The sequence below is a fragment of the Dasypus novemcinctus genome, chromosome 16, assembly GCF_030445035.2.
Source record: "Dasypus novemcinctus isolate mDasNov1 chromosome 16, mDasNov1.1.hap2, whole genome shotgun sequence".
Taxonomy (NCBI): Eukaryota; Metazoa; Chordata; class Mammalia; order Cingulata; family Dasypodidae; genus Dasypus; species Dasypus novemcinctus.
The window spans coordinates 6,696,335-6,721,792 of record NC_080688.1 but is presented as its reverse complement, the minus strand read 5'-3'; the positions used below and the strand labels follow the sequence as shown (position 1 = coordinate 6,721,792).

The 25,458-nt window shown below is 34.5% G+C and overlaps 1 protein-coding gene and 1 pseudogene across 1 annotated transcript; one reads left to right on the top strand and one right to left on the bottom strand.

Moving 5' to 3' along the window:
* The first annotated feature begins 2,831 nt into the window (after positions 1 to 2,831).
* On the top strand, positions 2,832 to 3,785 carry LOC101425429 (olfactory receptor 2T11-like). The gene has a single exon (XM_004467489.1). The coding sequence runs from the start codon at positions 2,832 to 2,834 to the stop codon at positions 3,783 to 3,785; it is 954 nt and encodes a 317-aa protein (XP_004467546.1).
* A 9,537-nt stretch (positions 3,786 to 13,322) lies between these two features.
* On the bottom strand, positions 13,323 to 24,844 carry LOC101425887 (olfactory receptor 2H2-like; annotated as a pseudogene).
* Between the last annotated feature and the right edge of the window lie 614 nt (positions 24,845 to 25,458).

The window sequence follows — 25,458 nt, the reverse complement described above, 5'->3', positions numbered from 1 at the left end:
GACATACTTTATAGGAATTCTACTAGAAGTATATCTTCTTAAAAAGTATAGAAATTGACCTATTTGAGTTTTTGTGACTTCTATTGTTTAATAACTCTTCCTTTTAATTATTCAACAAATATTTACTATGTTCCAGACATTCTTTAAGATGGTGAGAACACATATTAAATTAATAGATAAATCTTTGCTTATCAAAAGATTGCTTCTTATTGGCAGATGACAAACACGTATGTACATATATATGATAGGTCATGTTAAGAAATTTGAAGAAATATTCAATCTAAAACATTGTCAAATGTACGGAGGTTGCTATTTTAAATGAAATGAACAGAGTAACCCCCTATGAGAAGATGATTTTCAGCAAACATCTGAAGGACAGAAGGGGCAACCATGAACAGATATAGAGAGGACACCCCAAGCAGAGGGAGCAGCAGAGGGAAAGGATCAGAGGATCAGCAAAGAGGCTGCTGGAGCTACAGCACTGGGCAAGTGGATGGAAGGGGGACGGGATGATTTCACAGGGTAAACGACTAAAACAAAAAGGGACTTACAGTAAGATATGGAACCATTATTGCAGGAATTTAGAGATCATCATGGTCTGATCTAAGATTCTAAAGCCCACTTTGAATGTTTTGTTAGTACTAAAAGACTATATATATAAAGCTGGGAAATAGTGGGGAAATTACTGGAATAACCTAAGTGAAATAAAATAAAATAATGGCTTAAACCTGATATTACTAATCATGGAGGTGGTAAGAAATGTGGATATATGTAACTGAATAATTTTACACTTTTTGTGTAAAATGTCTGAATAAACTTTACTTGATAAAGGGAAAATTGCCCTTGGTATGGATTATTTTATTAAGAAGTTTGGGGAGACTACAATAACATGAAGTTTAAATTAACTATGAAATTATTTTTAGAAAACTGTCTCATTTGTCCATGGGGTGTTGAATGGAACTTAAGTGAATTGACCTTGAGGCCAGATAAAGAGCATAAACACATTGCTATTAGATATTAGAGTTTCATCCAGTGGGTATTTTTGAGAGGCCTGATAAACTAGACAATTGATTTGATCTATTTTTAGAGTATTGGAATAGATCATTCAGAAGGATTTCTAGAGTGAGGCAATTTAATTTTGATGTTGTTAGTTATTATATCAATTAAATGATAGGTACTGATAATTATTGGTTATATTTTTTGAGTCTATTGGTCATTTTTCATTATCATTACTATTCATGGTAAAAGATAAATTTGAATTACAGAAAAACATCCAAATATTTCTTTATTAAAAGAATATAATAATTATTGTATGGGACATGCTTATACAAAAAAAAAGCACATTTTTTCCTGAAAGTCACATTTAACTGGCATCCAGCATTTACTTGCTAAATGGACTACCTTAGATAATAGGGCTTATGGTACCTGTCAGTATTCCAAGGAATGCCACAAATAAGAAAATTGCATTGCAAATCTGGGCTATACTTTTAATTGAACTTTGGTTTTTACAGTGATGAGTTTTAGATGCTCAGTAAACTAAGGTCTACCTTTTGAAAGTGCTTTAACATTTCCGTGGAATTTTCTCTTATTTTTTAACATTTAAAATTTTAATTCATCTGGTGTGAGTTAAGGATATAAATTATTTTTCTAAGTTTTTTCCTGATGTTGTAATATTCTTATATAATTTTACTTCTTATATATCTATCCTACAATTTCTTAAACCTGCAGTTAACTTTGGCATCAAAGTATAGGAAAATAAATGGAAGGTATCTTGCTTAACTATTTACTCCTACATGTTTATTGGTGAGAAGATTTCAAGTTGCCATTGTTTTCTTTTTACCATGTCACCCTCTTCCACAAATCCAGAGTTGCAATGTGGAGCTACATAATTAAAGAAGGGACTGACTGTCATAATTTGTTGTTTACAGATTTTAAACCTAAGAACTCTATTGAGGAGGAGTTAAGGAATAAAGAAACTATTAAAAGAAATAATGTTAGGTGCATCACAATGAAGTTCAAGCAAATGCATAGAGACCTACATTTAAGAACCAGCAATGAGAAAGAAAAGAGAGATAGGGAATATTCATGAAGACCCAACAAAGTATGAAAACTTCATTACCTAGTTTACTCATTGTGCTCAACTCCAATCATTCAATCAGTCAATCAACAAATCAATGATCCTTTTCTCCAACTAGTCTTAACTTAGTTAATTTGTTGGTTGGGCAAGGTGGGGAGTGGGGAATATGGGAACCTCTTATGTTTTTTGATGTAACGTTTTGTGTGTTCTATTAACTTTAGAAAAGACAATTTAAAAATGAAATAAAATATGGATTAGAGTAGGGAAAAAATACTGAAAACAATGTGGGAGGAGTGGGGTGAGAGGGCTGGAGGTATATGGAGACTTCTTATATTTTTTTAATGTAACATTTAAAAAAATAAAGAGAAAAAAACACTGTTGAATAAAAACATGCTTTTCTCAATTTAAAAAAAAAACAGGGCAAACAGCACAAGGATAGGGGGAAAACCCTATTCCTTTTACAGCAAATGCCAAATGTATTATTATTATGCAATTACCATAACTACATTTGGAAGGAAGATTAAAAAAGGACATTTGCCAAAGGGAAAGCTAGAGCCATCATCTCTGCTTTATGATGTGACTAGTTTTAGCTCTGTTTGTTTTTCTCCAGGAATCTTTCCTGGAAAATTTCATCCTGAACAGTACCTTCTGTGGTGGTGTCTCCCTTATAAGTTTCTCCCATATTGAATGTGCTATCTCACACTTCCCTTTTTCATCTCTGTGGCTTCCTGCTTCCCTGGATCTGCCATAGGCAATGGCAATGAAAAACAGAACTTCACCTTCAGGCTTTATCTTGCTGGGGCTTCTGCAGAACAGCAGGGTTACGGGCATTGTCTTCACAGTTATCCTTGTTATCTTCTTGGTGGCTGTAACTGCAAATTTGGTCATGATAATTTTGATTCAGGTGGACTCCCGCCTCCACACTCCCATGTACTTCTTGCTCAGCCAGTTGTCCATCATGGACACCCTTTTTATCTGTACCACTGTCCCCAAGCTCCTGGTTGTCATGGTATCTGGAGAAAAGACCATTTCCTTTGTGGCCTGTGGCATCCAGATCTTCCTCTACATGACCATGATAGGTTCAGAGTTCTTTCTTCTGGGCCTCATGGCCTATGACCGCTATGTGGCCGTCTGTAACCCTCTCAGGTATCCAGTCCTGATGAACCACAAGGTCTGTCTTCTTATGGCTGTTGGTGCCTGGTTTGGCGGCTCCCTGGATGGATTTCTCCTCACCCCCATCACCATGAATATCCCCTACTGTGGCTCCCACAATATCAATCATTTTTTCTGTGAAATTCCTGCACTTCTTAAATTGGCTTGCTCAGACACATCCTTGTATGAAACCCTGATGTACATCTGCTGTGTAATCATGTTGCTCATACCCATCTGTATCATCTCAACCTCCTACACGCTAATCCTGTTAACTGTCCACCGCATGCGCTCTGCTGAAGGTCGGAAAAAGGCCTTGACTACATGTTCCTCTCACTTGACTGTAGTCAGCATTTTTTATGGAGCTGCTTTCTATAATTATGTTCTGCCCCAGTCGTTCCACACACCTGAGAAGGACAAGGTAGTGTCAGCATTCTATACCATCATCACACCCATGCTGAATCCTCTCATCTACAGCCTCAGAAACAAGGATGTCATGGGAGCATTTAAAAAGATATTTACACAATGCTCATCTGCTCAAAAAGTAGCAACATTGTGAATGGGGACCTCATATATTTTTAATGTAATATTTTTAAAAAATGAATTAAAAAATTAAATTAAATTTAAAAAAAAGTAGCAACAAATGCTGCTTAGTAGTCTACCATGCAAGTGATGGAGAAATTTTCCACCATGAATATTTTCTCAAAGAACTGCATGAGTGTCTGTTTTTATTATAGAATAGTTGGTCAACTACTAAAGAATACCGATAATAAGCAATCAAAAATGTTCATTCTGTATATATTCTTGTTCCAGAGTGTTGGTCAGGGAAAGATAATTCATGAGCTGTGCAGACATTTTTGTCTATAAGGCTACGAGTTTCTAAAAAAGAGTCTGGAGGCTGGCAGAAGGATTGCCCTCATGCACAACTGAGCAGAGTCAGAGAGACAGATAAAGCAGATACAACCCCCAGATATCGGTTCCTTCGAGGGCTAAAGAGACCCATGGGAGTTATGGTCATGGCCGATGGGGTTAAATACCAGGTCAGATGGCCCCTTTTTGGAACTGGTGTTTATGTGTGATGAATCTGGACTCAGATGGGATCTTCCTTCATAAGACTTTCATGCTAAGGTGATGGAGGTGCAGTTAATGTTGGGGTTTAAGATATATTTAGCGGATTTGAATCTCTGGACTGACAATGTGATAGCCAGGTCCTGAGCCTCAACAGACTCCAGCACCTACAATATGATTTATTGGACTTATCACACTCAGCTAAGATGGAGTTGAAGAAGGACAACCACCACACCATGGAGCCTAGAGTGATTACAACTGAAAGTGGGAGGATTGCATCCAACATCCATGTGGAATCTGAGCCTCCTCTTGACATAGAGGTGCAATGGACACAACCAATCCAATGTCCACATAGAAGAGGTGGCATTGGATTGGGAAAAGTGGACATGGTGGCTGATGGGTATGGGGAAAGGCAGGAAGAGATGAGAGGTGGAGGCGTCTTTGGGACATGGAGCTGCCCTGGATGGTGCTTCAGAGGCAATCACCGGACATTGTAAATCCTCACAGGGCCCACTGGATGGAATGGGGGAGAGTATGGGCCATGATGTGGACCATTGACTATGAGGTGCAGAGGTGACCAAAGATGTACTTACCAAATCCAATGGATGTGTCATGATGATGGGAACGAGTGTTGCTGGGGGGGGGGAGAGGTGGGGTGGGGGGGTGGGGTTGAATGGGACCTCACATATATATTTTTAATGTAATATTATTACAAAATCAATTAAAAAAATGTAAAAAAAAATTTATTCTCTAACAAGTAAACAACAGTAATTCATCTGTTTTTGGTTTTTGCCTTTTGGTGGCAGAAGCAGATATTAGAGGTCACTGTAACTCCCTTTACTTTAAAAACAAACAAACAAACAAAGACCCTGCAAAGCTAGCAAGCATTTGGTGCCAAAAATCCGTCATCAATTTTGTAGCAAAAAGGTATAGCAATAGTAAACCACAAGTGAGAAAGAAGAAATCACACAATTTTAATGGTATTTTATTACTGCAACTGCACTAAACAGATTGTAAGCTGTATGAACATCTTTTCATATCCTGTGCTGACTGCTGTAACATACTATGAAACAATAAATAGTGGTTTGCCTTAATTAAATTGACCATGAATGTATGAATTACTAAGGAGTACACATCTATTTGAAAAGACTGGAGTATTTAATATTTATCAAGAAAGAGAAACACAATGCCAACTGATTTGTTACTGTAACAGTGTAGTAAGCTGTATGAAGCAATAATCCAACACAGTAAAGAACTTCACATTTGCCAGTTCTGTGTGATCCCACTAAAACCATTAGAGGAACTATGGGTTTTGTCTTGAGTGTAATAATAAGTCCCTAGAGAATTTTCAATAGAGATTTGACAAGACAAAATTTACATTTTTTAAAAAGATTACTTATGAAATGATTAATATACCTATAGTGTGGAGAATATAGAATATAGCAAGGATAAACACAGGAAAATAATTTGGAAGACATCAAAGATGAAAATGAGAATTGCTTTGAGTAGGTTGAGCAGTAGAGGAAGATTCTTGGTATAATACCCAGTAGGATTTATCTCTTTGATTGATTATATATTGTCAGAGAAGATGGAATGAAGTTTAACTCAGTGGGTTGAGTACAAGGGTCTAAAAATAATGTAATTTCTAATTCCTGAGATTTTGAACATTTGCTGGGATGGAAGGTTTGAATGGGAACAATAAAATATTCAGATGCTGACAAAATAAATTTGAGGAATCCATTATATTGGCAAGTGATATGTCAATAAATGAATTGTAATTCTTCAGAACAGAAAAAATACTTGAAGACAGAATCAGTTAAGATAACTTAGGTAAGATAAAGTGTTTGAGCCTGAGCCTTGAGGCAGTTGGAATGAGTTGGGATGCACATGAGATATGAATAGGTGAAATCTCATAGAAAAATGAAAGATATGCTTAAATAAGAAGAGAATTTTCACAACTGCCATAGGGGAGGATAACTAGTGTGGGGTGCCAGTGATGGAGGGAATGTGTAGGGAGGGGTGCACTTGGGGCAAGGTTCTTATGGCAAATGAATATGTTCAAGTGGTCATGATGTGTAGTCTTGGTGGATAGAGACCCACCTAATAACCATAAGAACATTTAATTCTCCTCAAGGGAAGTGCTGCTTCATTCTCTAATGGAGCAGCAAGAAACCCCAAGTACATGGGCAGTGCCTAGTGAATTAGGACAGACCATTATGACAGGCCCTTGATATTGATGGTTGTACTTACCAACCTTGTCATTGTAAAAATGAAACTTAGCTTAGTATTATATATTGCCTAAGAGTTACCTCCTGAGAGTCTCCTAGATGATCATGTCACCTCCCTTAAAACCAAACTCAGCATATAAACTCACTACCTCCCCCAGCATGAGTGATGACTACAGGAATGAGCCTCCTTGGTACCAAGGGATTATTACCAAGTGCCAACTAGCAGTGCATTTGGAAAAATACCTTGACCAGCAGGGAGAAACATTAAATACAAAAGAGTTTGTATGGCTAAGAAACTTCAAAGTGAGTCAGGAAGTTATTCCAAAGGTTATGCTTGTGTACATCTCAGCAGATCTCATTGTCTGCCACAGTAAGCAGTGCTTCAAATAGTAGGAATCCTGAGGGATCTGGAGACATCTATACACTATAAGCAGGGAAGACAGTCTCAGAAACTTGGCACTCTGACTGTGGGCCCTTACTTTGGAATATATGCTCTCCAATGTAACAGATGTAGTCTCATTTATAATTTCATACACATTGTTCTTCTGTCCCTTTTATTTGAAACTATAATTAGCACTATATTCATTAAATATATGTCCCAGAGACTCGAAATCTTCAGACTGTTCATTTGTCAGTTGAGCTCTTAATCTCAGCAGAGTTGCAACATCCACTCTCCAATACTTTGGACTTGCCAAAGAAACCCAAACAAAGAACAATGACAGAAAATTCCCATCCCTAAGAAACAGAGAATATACAAAAATACAAGCAAAGCAATTCTATCCATATGCCCCATGGGATCTAGTTCCATTCTCAATCATCCCAAAATCCTCAAATTAAGAATTAACAAACATCAGGGTGCAAAGCAACCTTGGACTAAAGTAGATGTTCTTATTCTTGCAATGTATGAACTTGTATTATTGTATAAAGGCAGTAGTCACCAGAGGTTCTGAGGGGAGGCAGAGAGAAGAACAGATTTAACCTGGTCTATTTTCAGGACACTGAAATTGTACTGCATGACATTGTAATTACGGATACAGGACATTATACATTTTGTCAGAACCTATAAAATTGTGTAGTGCAAACTGTAAACTATAATGTAAACTTTAGACCATGGTTAATAGCAATGGTTCGATATGTGTTCATCAACTGTAACTAATATGCCTCACTAATGAAAGATGTGGTTAATGGGGGAATGTGGGGAAGGTGAAGGGGGTATGGTGGGTAGTCATCAGCTAGTTTAAAGGTAACTTTAAACTGTAGTTTAACTACAGGAAGAACTGATTTCTTTGCTGAAAGCAAATAAAGAAATAAATAAAAAATTTGGTTTTTCATATAATTTTTATACAAACAATTTTATTGATACATATTAATAAAACATTCAGTTTCTCCCAAAGTCTACAATCAATAGTATTTGGTATAATCACATAGTTGAGTGTTCATCACTTCAATCATTATTAGAGTATTTTCATTATTTCAATAATAATAACAAATTAAAAACAGACAATTAAGAAAATTCATCACCTTTCAGTCTCTGTTTCCCCTGCTATACATAGCTGCAATTTCTTGCTATTCACACGCAAGAATTTATTCGTTTATTAAGCAAATTATTTTGATATATTCACATACCCTATGATCTATCCAAAGTGGATAATCCATGGCTTTAAATATGATCACAATAGTGTACATTCATCATCTCAAAAAATTTAGAATAATTTCATTACTGTAAAAAGAAACCTTTAGCATTCCTTCCCCAGCCCTACACAACCACTAATCTACTTTCACCTTTATAAATTAATTCATTTTAAAATTTTATAGAAATGCAATTAAAAAATAAGTAGCACTCTGTTTCTGGTCTCCTTCACATAGTATAATTTTTTTTCTGATCTTAACATTTTGTAGTATCATGTACGTACAGTTTATCAGCTTCAAAGAAAAATGTTCATATATATATAATTTTACCCATATTCATATTTTACATAATATGTTTATATTTCACACAATCTATTTAGCTAATAATAGGGCAATCATACAGTATTTTTCCTTTTGTTTCTGGATTGCTTCACTCAATATAATGTCCCCAGGTTCATCCATGTTGTGATATGTTTCACAACTTCATTTCTTCTTACTGCTTCATGATACACCATTGTGCATACACTCCACAATTTTTTTATCCATTCATCACCTGATGGACGTCTGGATTTGGCTATCAAGAATAATGCTGTTATGAACATCGGTGTACGGATTTCTATTTGTGTCACTGCTCTCAGTCCTTTGGGTATATACCTAGCAATAGTACTGTAGGGTCCCATGGCATGTCTATATTCTACTTCTTTAGGAAATGCCAAACATTCCTCCACAATGGCTATACCAGTCTACATTCCTACCAACCGTGAGTAAGTATTCTTATCTCTCTACATCCTCTCCACAAATTTCAGTTTTCTGACTTTTTAATAGTGTCCAGTTTAATAGGTGTGAAATGCTGTCTCATTGTAGGTTTGGTTTATTTTTTAAAGATTTATTTTTTAAATTCCCCCCACACCCCCCCTCCCCATTGACTGCTCTCTGTGTCCATTCACTGTCTGTTCTTCTGTGACCACTTCTATCCTTATCAGCGGCACTGGAAATCTGTGTTTCTTTTTGTTGAGTCATCTTGTTTTATCAGCTCTCTGCACTTTCTTTCACACCGGGGGGCTCTCCTTACAGGGCACACTCCTTGCGCATGGAGCTCCCCTATGCAGGGGACAATCCTGTGTGGCAGGGCACTCCTTGCACACATTAGCACTGTGCCTGGGCCAGCTCCACACGAGTCAAGGAGGTCCGGGGTTTGAAGCGTGGACCTCCCATGTGGTAGGCAGATGCCCTATCCACTGGGCTAAGTCCACTTCCCTCCAGTACAGGATTGCAAGGACATCCCTTTCAACTTGAATCCATTGGTTCCTTATGGCCACAGAATAGTTTAAAGGGTGTTAGGAAACAATTGTCTCTAATGAATTAAGGAAAAAGGCAATAGCACAGCTCAAGAGAGATACAATCTTACATGTCTTTTAATCTCTTTTTAGATTGTAGGAGGAAACGTCGTGCCTAAAAGTGTTGAACCAGAAACAGAGCTTAAATGATCACCACAATGGAAATACTTGTGAAACCACTAGTGTAATAGCCACCCAGAGCAAGATATAAAACACTGGCCAGACCATCAGAGCACTTCAGTGACTCTTTCTAATAACTACACTCCCCAACACAAACCTTACTCTGAATTGTATTGCTCATTTTGAATTACTTTTAGGCATATAGAAAATTTGTAAAATTAGTCCAATTTCCATATCTGCTTCATCCATATTCCCTGAATAATTGTATTTTCATATTCATAACACAGTCAGTCACCAGAAAATCATTTCATGTTTTACTACTGTCTTTCTGTTCCAGAATCCCATTCAGAATTCTGTTGCATTCATTTCTTATTTTTCTTCAGTCTCCTCCAGTCTTTAACAGTTTCTCAGTCAAAACTTGATAACTTTGAAGAACTCTGATGAATAATTTTGACAAATGAATTTGATGATTCATTGCATTGCCTGGTAAAATCTGTCCCTGAACATTATAGCTTAATTTTTAGTGTGTTGTTGAAAGCTGTATAAGTCAAAGTGTACAGTAATAACAATTAGTGTTTTGCTGGAATTTTGGGAATATTCTGCTTTTCTGTAATGAGAGGAATGCATATTAGTGCATGTATACCACATTCACACACAAAAACAAATCTAGGTATTTTATCATTAGTCCAAAGAACAATCATTCACTGTTGGAGAAAGTTATTCTGAACCCCAGTGTGGAAACCCATAGATAATTTAAATAAAACCAGACTTGTAACCTGGTGGGAAAAGATGGTATTACAAATGTAGGTACTTGTCAGATGCTTCAAGGCAAATGCAAAAAAGAAAAGACTAAAAGATTAACCCAAAACAAAATACAGTTTCATTGTTGTCTAGCCCTAGACCAGGTCTCCAGAGTCTTCACTATATGAAGAAAAGAATGGCCATGAACAAAACTTAACTTGACTTAGCTGAGACCCAGACTTTTTAAAAGAGAAGTGAAGAGACAGTGCCACTGGCACTCACCAGAAGAGCTGTGGAAGGAAACCAAAATGCTCAGTGAGCTATGATAAAGCATATGAAGATCAGAAATATACAAAGCAATATAGTGACTTGAATCATGCCACATACCCATGATGGAAGTCAGAATCATGGTTATTTTTGGTGATTTTAGATATGTTGGGCATTTTGATGTGTTGGTAATAATAATTTTCTTGACTCCAGTCATGAATAAATGAGTATGTTTACTTTGCGTAAATTTATCTATGTATGAGCAACATTTTTGGACTTTTCACTATGTAATTTAATTTTTAAAATTTTATAAAAAATAAGTATTCATTTCAATCTATATTTGATAATTCAGTAAATATACTTGCATAATCAAAGACCTTGTGCAAGTGGGTGTGAGTATTACACAGGTGTGTGTCCATGTGGGTGTGTCAAAGAAAAGCAATGAATGTCATATCTGGTTTCATTAGATGAAGGAAGATTCAAATCATGTGGCAGGGAAAAAAAATAATTCACAAGCTGACATTGGGAAGATATGACTAGGTGTTCCCTAGTAACAATTATCTCTCTCATCCTTACTAATAAATCACCTAATATTTTCTGGTAAGCCAAATACTCTAATTACAAAAAAAAAAAAAATCCATTGGAAAACATGTTGCCATGTGTCATTCTTTTTTTGCTATTTTCTAATTCCAGCTCCCTCAAATATAAATGTGGTGAATGGAGTTAGAGCAATTGTCTTTGACTACACAGAGAAATCCTTGTTCAGAAAACCGTGAAGGAAAGCAGAAGTAGAAGAATATTAACATTAATCGATATCTGAAAAAATTCAGAAGCCACAGATAAGAGATAACTTCAGAAGTCTAATTCTCTGGTAAGTCACACAAATCTAAGGAAAAGCAAGTATCTTTACAAATGTTGAGAAACCAATGGTTTTAAAGCCAATTTTGAGATATCATGATTTAATGTGGTATTTGTGTTCAAATGAGAATAGAAACTATTTTGAACACTGCAAAAGCACTTTGTAATATCAGGTCACTCTAGTTAATGGACATGTGTTTTATGAAAATATTCAAAACAGTTGATTTCTAATGCTGTGATTTTTTTTAGACTGAGTGTAGTTACACGAGGTTTACAGAAAATTCTGAAGAATGATGTTTACACATGTATCCTCACTTCTATCCTATGTCCCTCATCTCTATTTCTGAAATTGGAAATATATGTAAAAAATCATGTTGATACATTTAATCTTATAGGATAGCCACAGAGTAAATATACACAAGAAATGATGTGGTTATTGGCATTGCAATTGTGTTGAAATTTGGGGCTCAACTGGCACATGGATGGACCAAAGATTTAAGTCTCTGGGACATATATTTATCCAGTATAGTGCTAATTATGGGTTCATATAGAAGGAGCAGAAGAGCTATGTGTAGAGAGCCTATAAATGAGTCAAATGGCATAGTATATTTAATTTGTAGATATGTCCATAAAGAATGATTTTGAGTTTAGAAATACATAGAATATTCTCTCTAAGGTCAAAACAGCAAGAATCATGCAATAGAGGAATACTTAAGTAAAAATTAACAGAAACAGCTAACTTGGTATGTCTTATTTAGTTCGAAAGCATCAATCATTACAACACATTTAATCATTATATACAGAGAGCACATAATTATATGTAATTATCAAGCAAGTCATGATAAAATATACTTTCTATATTATTCAACAAAAAAATTAATATAACTATCAAATATCAAATACTGTATGAAGGGTTAAAAGAGTGCAAAAATAGCCTTTGTCTTTTCTTAGTTTATAATATAGTATGATTACACATAAGTAATTGTCTAATATATTATTAAAAGTGATCATACAAAAGATAAAACTGATGCAATTTTAAAAATTTGTTACAGATTATTGGTCAACAAATGATTTGGGAAGCACCAAACTAAAATGATGAAGAGTTTTGCTGAAGGTGTGCAAAGAGGGAACTTACATTATGCAAAGGCATAAGCAAGTGAGGAAAAAAATCTGATTAGATATTGAAGCTGCATTATTTGGGTTTGCCTTGGGTCAGGGATTGACCAAGACTAGATACTCTAATCTAATGGCCTCCTCTATTTTAACAATTATTGTAATAAAATAATATTTTTGTCCAACAGAGGAAATTAACATGTGGAGTTGGTTTCAGATGTTGAAAGCCTGAAAGACCAAACAGAAACCTTGAGAAAAGCCACAGGTAATGATTATAGGAAGCACATTTTCTTTACATGTTTTTAGGGAATCAGACAGAACAGATGGAGTAACTATGACCTCAGATCTCAGAGGAGACCTTTAGACCTCTGAGAAGGGCATGCTTCCTGTCTTCTGCTGAATTCTAATCACCACATCAAAGAGCAGAATAAACCGGGGTAGATTTCAAGCTGAGAGTCCATGGACAAATAACTGGCACTTGTTTGATTTCCAGTAATAAGGACGTAGGTTCTTTCCATTCCCCTTCCTCCTACAAACAACTCCTCCTCAGCACACACACACCTCCTCCCATCATCCTGATAACATTATGGATGTAATGTTTTTGTTAAAAATTACACTCAGTGTTTATATTGTTACATTTCCAGTAAGATGCAAAGTTTCTTCCTGGAATTGATCATATCTTAGGCTTGTTTTTTTGGTTTGTTCGAATGATGCTTCTCTGCCATATGTATAATTTTACTCTAGATAAATAGCATCTCCATATTGCAGCCACTTCAGAAATGCTTTCAATTTCTTCTTCATTTCAACCGCTATATTAAAATTCCCTGATGATGTCTTGATATGGGTTCTTTCCATCATTTGTGCTTGAGATTTGAGAGGCTTTTCAATCTTGAATCCAGGTCTTTTAATTCAAGATTATTTCCTCAAAGCCTTTCTATAATATTTTTCTCTTTCCTAATTTTTTCTATTCCTTTCTTCTTGATTTCTTATGTTTGGAACTTGGGTCCCCTAAACTGAATACCTAATTTCATTATGTTTTCTTCCCTAATGCCCATCTCTTATTTTTGTTTTCCTTTATAATTCTAACTATCAAATATTAAATTTTAAAGAATTTTAATTTTATTCCATCCTGTGCTAGTTTTACATCAGTTCATAGGTTATCCCTCTGAGTAGATTAATTACAGTTCTTTTTTTTTTAATTGACTTTGTAATAATATTAATTACAGTTCTTTTTTGAAGAAGTTCTTTTGTTCCCTATAAACTCTATGTGCCACCTGTCTCCCCGCCCATTTTTTTTAGGGAAGGAAACTGGGACCTCATACATGGGAAGCATGAGGTCAACCACTGAGCTACACCCACTCCCGTATGTCTTCCCATTTTTTCCATGCTTTTTTGATTTGGAATATGCCTTTCATTTTAAAAAATGTATTCCAAAGGCTAGTGGCCCCTGACAGTCTCCTAACTGAAAGGACTTTGGTCCTGAGCAAGACTTATAACTGGTAGACTTAACTGAACCACAGTCTCCCAGGTTTTTCATTTGAGGACCCATAGTTATCAGTTTCCTGAGATATTTCCTTTGGGAGGTCTGTTTCCTTTGGCTGCCAGGATTCCAGGAGCCAAGGAGCAAAGGAGATAAAAGAGTTGGGAGTGGAGAGAGTGGTCCTCACAACTCAGTACATAGACAATGCACTTGCACCCCTTCTATTCTAATGTTCCCAAATTTAGCTGCTCTCTTGGGTTTAGTATCTCCTTAAAGTAATCTTCTACCATACAGCCTCATGTAGAAGAAGCAGTTGCCTAACCGGATGAGGTGGGTGAGAGGATCTGGGGACTAAGAACTATCTACACAGAATTTTAGCCAAACCTCTTGTTTTCAGATATACCTGTTTAGAGATATCTGGAAACGCCGACTTGAAGCTTTCGAAGGTGTTCTTCAGCATGATTCGACGTGATTCTATTGTCTCACCAGATCCATGTCCAGACACCTCCCGAAACAGGTTCCCAAAGCAGCCTGCTCCAGCAGGACTCCGTCGCCACACAGCCGGTCCTTTGTAAGAGAGATGACGACCTATTTATTTATTTTTTAGTGAGTGATAAATGCTCAGACATTTTAATTTTCACTTTCAAGTGATAATTTTGTTGAGTTTTAAATTCTGGATTGAGAATTCACAGTATTTTCTTTGCTACTTCCTATTAGATCCTCAGATTATTTAGAAGCATATTCTTTAGTTTCCAAAAATGGAGACTTTCCTATTGTCTTTGTTATTCATTTCACATTTTAATCCATTATTGTCATAGAACATACTTTGTATGATTTCGAGTGCTTTAAATTTCTTGACTTTTGTATTATGACCAATGATATGGTCTGTCTTAGGGTATGTTCATGGGTGCTTGGAAAATTAGACTGGTAGAATATTAAATAACTATTATTTACACATTTAATATAATTATATTGTCCTAGTGGTTGCCCTGAAGTTTATATTAACAGGTATTAATTTACACTGTGATTTTTTAAAAATTAATGAATCAATGATATGACTTTTTCCATTCTTTTATTTTCAACTTGACTCTTTCATTGACTTTAAAGTCATTTTTAAAAATAAAGTGCATGCTTTTTTATCCATTTTGACAATTTCTATTTTTTGATTGGTATATTTTGACTATTTATATTGAAAATAATTATTGATATGTTAATTTTATGGTTCTTTGTTAATGCTTTTCTGTTTGTTTCTTTTGACTATCATTCTCTTTCTTTTTTCTTGCCTTTCTATGGTTTCTTTTAGCAGAGTTTGTAATTCAATTTTTATTTGTTTATAGTTTTTTAATTAATTTTTTAATCTTTTTGAAAGTTCTGTATATCTACTTAGAAGATTACAATATATATGTGAACTCTCATAGTCTACTGATATCAACATTATACCTCTTCAAGTGAAGTGTGGAAACTTTAGTTCCGTTTAGTTTCTTTTACCTTTTCAAGCTTCTAATATTATTGTACTAGACAGCAGATGGTATTACAGTGTTTGTTTTTTAAAAAAATATAAATGATTCTTTATAAAACCCATGAAAGAAAAGATGTGCCCATAGCATTGTCTTTCTGTTGTTTTTCCTTCCTTATGGAAAGGATTTCTTCTATTATCATTTATTTTCTGTTTGAAGGTTTCCCTTTAGCCAATGTTTAAGAATTAAGTGTGATAGCAATAAATTATTTAGTTTCCCTTGATCTACATATGTCTTTATTTTTCTTCCATTCCTGAAAGATAGTATGGCCTTATATAGAATTAGTGGTTGGTAAATACTTTTGATCAGCATGTGAACAAATGTGCCAGTTCCTACTGGCTATTATTGTTTCAGATGAAATACCCACTGTCTTTATTTCTTTCTGCATTCAGGATTCATTGAGACTCAGGTCAGGATTATAGTAGGACTTAGAAGAAATTCCAACCCCACTGCTGAAATATCACATAAAAAATATCGAGGATAATTTTTGCATCCATCATTCATGTGTAATCTAAGCCCCCTCCTATATAGAGGTGGAGTAGACATCACATTCCAGGGTCCACAGGATGGAGGAATAAAATATGGATTAGGGTGGACTTACTGATATTCTACTGTGCAACTATTCTGACTAGTAATGGAAGAAATTTTAGCACTGATGTGGAAAAAGAGACCACGGTAGTTGCTAAGGAAAGGGAGAGGGAAGAAGAGATGTGATGTGGGGGTATTTTTGCGACTTGGAGTTGTCCTAAATGATATTGCAGGGACAGATTTTGGACATTGTATATCCTGCCATAACCCACTGACTGTACTGGGGGAGAGTGTAAAATACAATGTGAACTATTATCCATGTGGTGCAGCAATGCTCCAAAATGTATTCACCAAATGCAATGAATGTGCCACAACGATGAAAGAGGTTGATGTGGGAGGAGTTGGGTGAGGGAGTGGTGGAGGTAATGGGAACCTCTTATATTTTTTGAATGTAACATTAAATAAAAAAGAGACAGAGATCATAGAACCAAAAAAAAAAAAGAAGAAGAAGAGTGAATAGTGCCCTAATAATTGCACATTTTCTGGAGAGTTTTAGAGCATTTCTGGTTGTACCCAGAACAATTGGATATTGTTAGGCAAAACATTTCTGAAAATGTCTGTTATTGTTTCTTATTAGAGATTAAATATGGTTTAAGATAAAAAAAATTTAAGGATATGTTTTGTCTAATCTATTGATGAACATAAGTCATACAATGAAATAGTGTAAGGGGAGAGAAAAAGGATATATATTACATCATAATACATGAGTTTGACTTTGAAATATAATTGATGAAAGCATCAGTCATGGAAATATAGAGGACTTGAAATTATAAATGGGTGCATAAAGAAGTCATCACTATGTAATAGAGTCAAAACAACACTTCCAAAACTTGGTTCCAGCAGGCATCAATGTTTTCAACCAATCTGAAATTGTGGAAAGCAAGTTCCTCTCTTCTGTCATTAAAGCTGAAGAAGCTCTACAGATTTGGTTGGTTTCAACATCATCAGAAATGAGTTGACTAAAGATAAGATGAATTGGTACAGTTCATTAATACACACTTAATAAAAACACAAATTATCAAATGGAGAAAAGAAGCACCAGTTTACTCTAACTTGGTGAACACATTGTGGATGGTACTGTGAAGGTCATAACTTCATACATGAGAAAACATTTTATGCATTGACCAAATCAGATTTATTGACCATGTGCAGTGAAAGAGGGCACTCCTCAGGAGCCATGCAATAACGTTCAATAGATGAGAGGAAGGAAGAAAGAATATTTTGTATAGTTTGGGTTCTTTCTGAAGGATTCTTTGGAGGTTGTAATGAGGTAGGGGCCATTTCTAGATTAGTTCTTGTATCTGAGGTGGGATTAGGAGAAGTGAGGTATAAACAGGAATTAGGTGCTGTCATGAGCGGAGGGTGGCTTAGTCATTAGGTATACCTAATCAGTGGGTATACCAAAATGGGTTTGGGAAACATGAGTGAGAAATCAATAGACCCACTAGGACAGCGTCTTTATGGCATTTCACAGCTGCTGTAAGACTTTGGGAGAATCTATGTTCCCTCTGAATATTTTTTTAACTTTTAATTTTTATTTTTATAGAAGCTTTGGATAACATAAATTTTGTTCCCTCTGAATTTCACAGTTGTTTTATCCGTTTCTGTTTCCCCATGTGAATAATTCAGGGCTAATTTTTCTTCTTTTTTTCTTGTCAGAAGAGATTTTCATTTCTTTATTCTTTCAGTGAGAAAAGGCTTTTGTCAGTATTACACTATGGACCTGTCTAAAATAATAATAATAAAACCTCAACATAATGGACGACTCTTACCCTTAGTACCAGCGGCCATTAAAACTGATTCAGGATGTAGCGAAGGATGAATCTGTGGGTGAAAAGTATGAATTACCACAGCTAAACAGATCTGGTAGCAACTGAAAAATTATTAGGGAATTAAATATATGAAAGATGGAAATGAATGGAATAAACTATAAAAGAAGGAAAAATAATTTCCTGGATATTTAGAATTCAGAGGAGAGTGAAAACAGTAAAGGAATGAGGAAAAGAGAAGCAGAAAAGGGGAAACACTTATCTGTCCCTTGAATGGGAGAGCCAGCAGGCCAACAAGCAGGATTTCTTGCAATTTTTCCTTCCCCAAAGTTTTCTTAAATGTCCAAAAGCACCTTTTATATATAGCTCTTTGGAAAGGTAACTCCCACTTGTTCCTCAACTTCACAAAGAAAACATAATCTGCCCCATCCTATCTACAGGAGACATCTTCAGCTGAGTCCCTCTTTCATCATTTTCCATGTTGTAGACATTATACCTATGTCCAAAATCACCTATGTTCATGTGATAAAAATCCACTGATACCCTTTTCATTTCCACTATTGGAGACATATGAAGGTTGCAAAATTCTGCCTACTTAAAGTTAGAAATGACCATCAGACTTGCTTTGTCCATTGAAATATGATAGGAAGTAGAGTGCTTATCTTCCAGGAGGAAGCATTTAGTTATTAGGTTTGGCTTGGCTCTCCAATCCTGTCTTTCTCTGTCATGTGAGCACGTATGGAAATGGTGATGTCTGAAAGGACAAAGAAGCTTGGAATGTCAAACCTATATGTAGAAGATACCTGCTTCAGAGAGTCACAATGCATATGAATGGAATGCTTTATGTGCAAGAAATAAACCCATTATGTGCATTTAGGCGATGACGATCTGCAGTTGTTCCCTTATCCTGATTAATTCAAACATTCACATTTTACAAGGACCTCAAATCTAGTCCTAACATGAGGTCATCTTGTTCCCATACATTTTAACATCAATGCCACCCCAGACCTGTGTTATAACCGAATTTTGGTAATGATATTCTCTAATCACCTCAAAGATTCTGATAAATCAAGGAATGAATGACTTACACACTCTTTAAGTTACATTGTTACTTCTCACAGAACAAGTTTCTAGAAGAAGTTGAGTAAATCTTAAAATTTCCAGCTCAGTTTGTTGACTTGAATTGTTAGTTGTCCTTCATATCTATATCCCTTATGCAAAAACTTTCATGGATTTAGACAGAGTTGTATGTCTAAAATTTCATAAAAATGGAAATAACATGGGAAATACATATGGTAATTCAAATTTTTATATGGGTTAAAATGATATGAGTTTTATTTTATATAAATGGAAAAAATTTGCCTAAATATTGAGCATTTATTTAATCCTGTGGATGAAACTAAATTTGGATTACATTTAGAGATCTAATTGTCTCAAGGTGTGAGTGCCCACACCTCTTTTGGGTTAAACTAATTCAGAAACATTATATTGTGGTGACTTACAAGTATTCCAGGTATAGGAAAATTATAGTACTAAAACATGAAAAACCTCTTTTTTGTACTCCAATTCTCATTCTTACAGCAAAACAAAAAATGAAAAATTTTTATACACACAAAACACTTAAGGGCTTTCTGAGGAAATTACCTTCCCCTCAGATTTCTATAAAAGAATATATGACCTACAATTCTCTCTACTGTTTTTGTTAAAGCTCAAATAATATGTATTTATAATTTATTTGTTTGCTAATTCTAGACTGTTTAGCTTAGGGAGTTTTTTATTGCTTGAGAAATAATAATGTATGTTCTTCAAAAATTAATTCTGCAGCTAATATTTGGCACAGTGAAATATATATTGAGCATTTATTACATGACAAAAATTGTGATATTACATTTGTACATATTTTTAGCAAGATCATATATAAGATCACAGGAAAATAAAGTAAGTTTTCAATTATTAAATATTTCAGGTAAACCCACACATTTGTAGTGGCATTTGAAAGACTAGCTATTCTTGGACCCTTTAGAAAAGATTGGATTGATGTCATGATTTTGAAGTCCCTTTCATGTTCAAAAGATTCATTAACTATTTTTTTTTCATATGCTGATCTCCTTCTGCTGAAGTCTTTGTAGAGCGTTTTTACATCTTTGTTTCTTAGGGTATAGATGAGAGGGTTCAACATAGGTGTGACAATGGTGTAGAAGAAGGTGAAAAACTTGCCATGTTTTGAAGCAAAGTTGTTTTTAGGGTCTGTATAAACCATTGCCACAGTACCATAAAACATGAAGACCACAAGAATGTGGGAGAAGCAGGTGGCAAAGTCCTCTCTGCCTTCCATCCTCTGACCTAACTTTCAAAATGACCTCACGTATGTAGCCATAGGACATTAGAATCAACCGCACCTGGACAACAGTGAAGAGGACAGCAGAGATGGTGATCTGCAACTCATTGTAGGAAGTGTCTCCACAGGCCAGGCATATGAGGGCAGGCACCTTACACAAAAAGTCATCCACACAGTGATGGGCACAGAATGGAAGCTGCATTGTGATGGGGGATTGGATCAGAGATTCCATCTGGCCAGAAATCCATGCAGTGAGTGCCAGCTTCCAATAGAGAAGGTGATGGAGTAGCACAGTGGCTGGCAGATGGCTACGTAGCAATCAAAGGTCATTACCACTCACAAGACACCTTCTGTAACACCCACACAGAGGAAAACATAGAGTTGGATAATACAGCCTGTGTAGGTGATAGTCTTGTCTGGCCCCCACATGTCTGACAGCATCTGAGGCACAGCAGTTGTGGTAAAGCAGAGCTCCAGAAAGGAAAGATTGCTAAGGAAGACGTACATGGGGGTGTGGAGGTGAGGATCTTTGCAAAAAAGTAAGATAATGGTCAACCAACTGGGAAACTTTTGTTGGTCATTCCTGCAGGGATTGACATTGGGTTTAGACATAATAACAAGTAATATTTTGTAAACTGATTTTGTAGAAAGACTCTACTGCAAATTTTTTGAAGAAGGCAAACACTGTTTTTTCTAGGAAGTCTTGAGACACAGAATATATGGATGTTTGCTCTTACCTTAAGCCAATAGTGATACAATCTTTATCTCATAAGACCATATTGTTTACACTAAAAAGGCCTTTGTAAGTTACTATCCCTTGGAATTCACCTCCAAAATCTGCAATCACAACATCCATAGTCACTTCCTCCAATTACCTTAGATAATTTGAACATTCTCCCTAGGATGATCTTTCAGTGACATATTTATTATCTATTCTAAAATATCTATAATAAAATGCTAAATTCAAATCTTATTCTTTGAATGTATAGTCTCAAAGAGTAAAATAATTTTATTTCTCAAAGTATTATGATGTTAATAGGGATACATTAATGGATATAATCCCATATAAAAGGTCTTCTGCCTCTCAGTGACTGGTAACAGATCCTAAACAATTATTCTTTGAGTGCCTGAAGAATCACCTTGGCATAGGAGACAAATCATCTTTTAAATGAAGCAACTCTAGGTTGGATACTTACTTTTTTTTACTTCACATATGTTAATTTGAATTGCTTACAGTCAACAATTTAATCCTGTCACTATTCTCATCTGAAAATGGTTCTATTAACTCCCATTTTTGCTGCAAAAGGGGATAAAGTTATAATAGAGCCTCCTACATTGTATCATAAAACACTAAGCACTATTAAAACTAATTTTTATGTAATTTGTGTCCCACAAATATCCATTATTTTTATCCTCAATAATCAATTGGATATGAAAATTCAACCAAGTATCACAATTAAAAGAATAGAATTTACCTATAATCTATTTGTTAACTCCATGAATTTACAGAATATATTTAGTTCATAATTGTGCACTCATACAGTGTTTATCCTTTTATGTCTGGCTTACTTCACTCAATATAATGTCCTTTCAGGTTCATCCATGATATACAAAAACATATCTTTGTGTTTATAACTAACCTAGATGTTATATGAATATGACAGTGGTTGAAAGGGAAAGTCTAAGGTCCTGTATGTCACTAGAAGTAAAGCTAAAAACTAGAGCATAGGAGTATATAAGATAGTAAATCCTCATGTAAAACATGAAGAGAAGTGATATTGCATATATTAGACTGTTTTTACAAAATACAAGTATATTAAAGAGAAGGGAAAAGAATAGCAGCTTTATATGGTGAGGAAAGCATAAATTGAGAGGTGATAAGATTTGTTTATTATTGTTGTTAGTATTATTACTGAAAAATGAAAGTGTTCTAAGAATGATTGAATGGATGAATGCACAGATATGTGATTATATCAAATAGCAGTGAGTTTACACATTGGATAGATTTATAATTTATTAATGTGTATCAATAAAACTGATTTAAAAAAAATAAAAAATGAAAAAACTCAACAATTAGAAATCTGTAATTATTTAAACTTTGTTTCATGAAAAGGAAACACAGAGGCTTTAACTAAATACTACCTTGGAGAATTGGTTTGGGAGAAGATTTTCATTGAATATTAATTTTCTGTCTTCAGGAATTGTCAAGAGTTCTAAAGGAAATAAAGAACATGATGGACTCAAAATACACTGCTTGTTAAAAAAAATTTGATTCATGGATTGTAAAAAGTAAGTTATGAAATTAGCCAAACTATGCAAAAGTTTGAACAACATTTTTTGTTGCTATCTCTGTTTAATAGCAATTCCATTCTTTTGTTTATTCTGTATCTTTTATATGCCAGTCATTATGCTGTGGTTTAGGCATACACTATGAATAAGAAAAATGAAATCCTTGCTTTTATACATTCCAAAGGACCTGGATGTCATAAGTAGCAAATAAATTAATGATCCAGTAAATAAATCTTATAAATTCAACAATTTCAGAAGATGTGTTATATAAGGGAAAAAGAAGAGAGTATTATAATTGAAGAGAGGAGCAGATGCAAGAATTAGAGGAAGATAATTTCATGTATCAAATATCTCTTGATGTAAATGTGTTGAATAATAAATTGCTGGTATGGCTGGGGCAAACAAAATTGGGTGTGCACTACAGATACCTTATGTGAATTCAGCCTCCGTCCTTTTACTTCCTAAAGTTCCTTTTCTGAAGTCATTTTATTATTTTTCTTTTCAAATCACACTGAATTAATTACAATGTTCATTCTGTCTTCAACCATTGGTTGAGTTTTCTTAACTTTTACAGACACATTCATTTTATTTACTTACCTACCCCGGCTAATAATACAGTACCGTACTAAATTGTGGAATATGAGAAATATTTTGCAAGTTGTCATTTTGTGGGGTTTTTTTTCCCAAATAGATGGGTTATATTTTGTATGTGTTCTTATGTGTTAAAATACTTTTAAAAATATGAGTCATTTGAATATGATTTAAAGTAATATTCCATCTTAGTATAATTTATAAAACAATTTTCTTCTTATTTAGAATGTAGGCTTTCAATATTTTCACTAATCTAAATGAACACTGAAATGAATAATTATATGAAAAGCTAGCATATCTACCTGTGAGTTAATTTTTCATTAAAAATAGTGTACCTTTTTGATTCATAAGTTCAGGCTATTATCCGTCAAAATCTACCATAACCATATACCTTGGAAAGCAACACGTGGAGACACTTTTTGCTTTACTTGTGACACCACTGATAAGCATTCATTTATCTTCTCTGCAATTCAGCAAATAAAAGAAAGGGACACCATTGTTTCTTTAACTTGTACTTTTTAACATTAATGCATTATTTTGAATTTATTGGTCATCTGCTAATTCCTCTTCACTGAAATCTTTCTAGGTGCCAATTTTTTAAATTGATATGTTTCATGTTTGTCTAATTAATTTGTAAGAGATTGTTATAAATTACTAACCTTTCATCTTTGTTTAATGTGGCACACACAATTATACTATTAAAAAGACTTTTAATATGGCTTGCTTCTTTATTCTCCTCAGAATTCTTTTTCCTTTATTGAAACATAAATTTATTTTCCACAGCATTTTGATAATTGCCTGTGCTCATGGTCTATATAAAATTTTACCCAAACTTTTATCTACTTTTTAAAATTTCAGTTTCTTTGTTGAAACCTTTCTTCAGTTTGATGTATTTTATTTAGTGTTGTACAGAATCTAAAATTTATTTCCTAATGATCTATTAAATTTTCCAAAACATAGTCGTCCCCTAGAATCATGGTATGGGCCCCACTTTCCATTCCCTTAGTCTGGTAAAAAAAAATGACCTGATCCTTCCTGCCATCTCTTTCTCTTTCATTGTTATTTTCATCAGGTTATGACAGAAGAAACTTCCATTGATTTCATTAAGTTGTAGCTAATAAATTATCCTGTAAATTTTAGGTCTAAATAGTCCATAGGTTTATAAAATGTGAACCTTTTTCTAAACAATAATATATAAAATATCCATACATATGAAAATTAAATATAGGTATATATTTTAAAACTCACTAAAATACCCATCTTCATACCTTTCAAAATGAAGGATTTTTAAAAATAAGTGATGTGACATGACAAATATAATAGCATACAATAACATTTCTGAAGCAAGAGTCATAGAAATATTTGATTGTTTTGGGTGTATGTTTTAAAATGCAAAATCTACAAAGAATTTGCAGCACAGGATTCTGAGACAGAACAGACCGGTGATAACTTGTGAATCTTAAAATATATCCTGTTCCATAAATTTCCCTTGAACTTAATATAAATTCCATTCAATTCTAGGGAAATGGTATGCCTTCTGAGCTTATGAAAAGTAAGTTTATTCCATTTTAATTTTCTGACATTTACAGCTCAGAAATATAGGCAGCTTACCTGGCTTGGCAGAGTTGTGCAAAGTTTTCTTCTACTTGTATCACCCTGTCTCTGTCCTGAACTTGAGGTCTCATCTTAGTCTCCCATATTCTGTCTGCCCATGTATTTAAGCATGTGCTCATATACACATTAAGAGGTGGGCCACAAAGGAACATCCAAATTCTTTGCCATTGAGGGAAAGTTCATAACGAGCAAAGATTGAACTGTGGTTCTTAGGAGATCCCTGGGTCATTTTAACCTTGCAAATAATTAACTGCCAGGCTAAAAATAATGAAACGATAGAGGAAATGAAAGAAGTTTTATTTTCAATAAATTAAGCTATGACTATTTTCAGCTGACACTTTTAAATAGTTTCTTAACATTATTAAGCAATTGATTGATTATATATTTATTAATTTCACATTTTTTATTTCTTCTGTATTTCCAGCCCTGTGTTAGTCACTGGAGATAGGAACAAAAGAAAATCAGAAAGAAATGAGGCAAAACTTTGGTATTCTGAAATAAATTTCATATAATAAAAAAACTATAAAAAGAGGAGAATGAAAAATTCAAATACAAAAGAGAAAGAATTTTATAATGAAGTCATGGTGTTCAAGGATAAAATGGGATACAGAAATATCAAAGGTTAATCCGAGACATGCCATTATACCTTACAATAAAATCTTTGCAACACATAGAAAGATCTAAA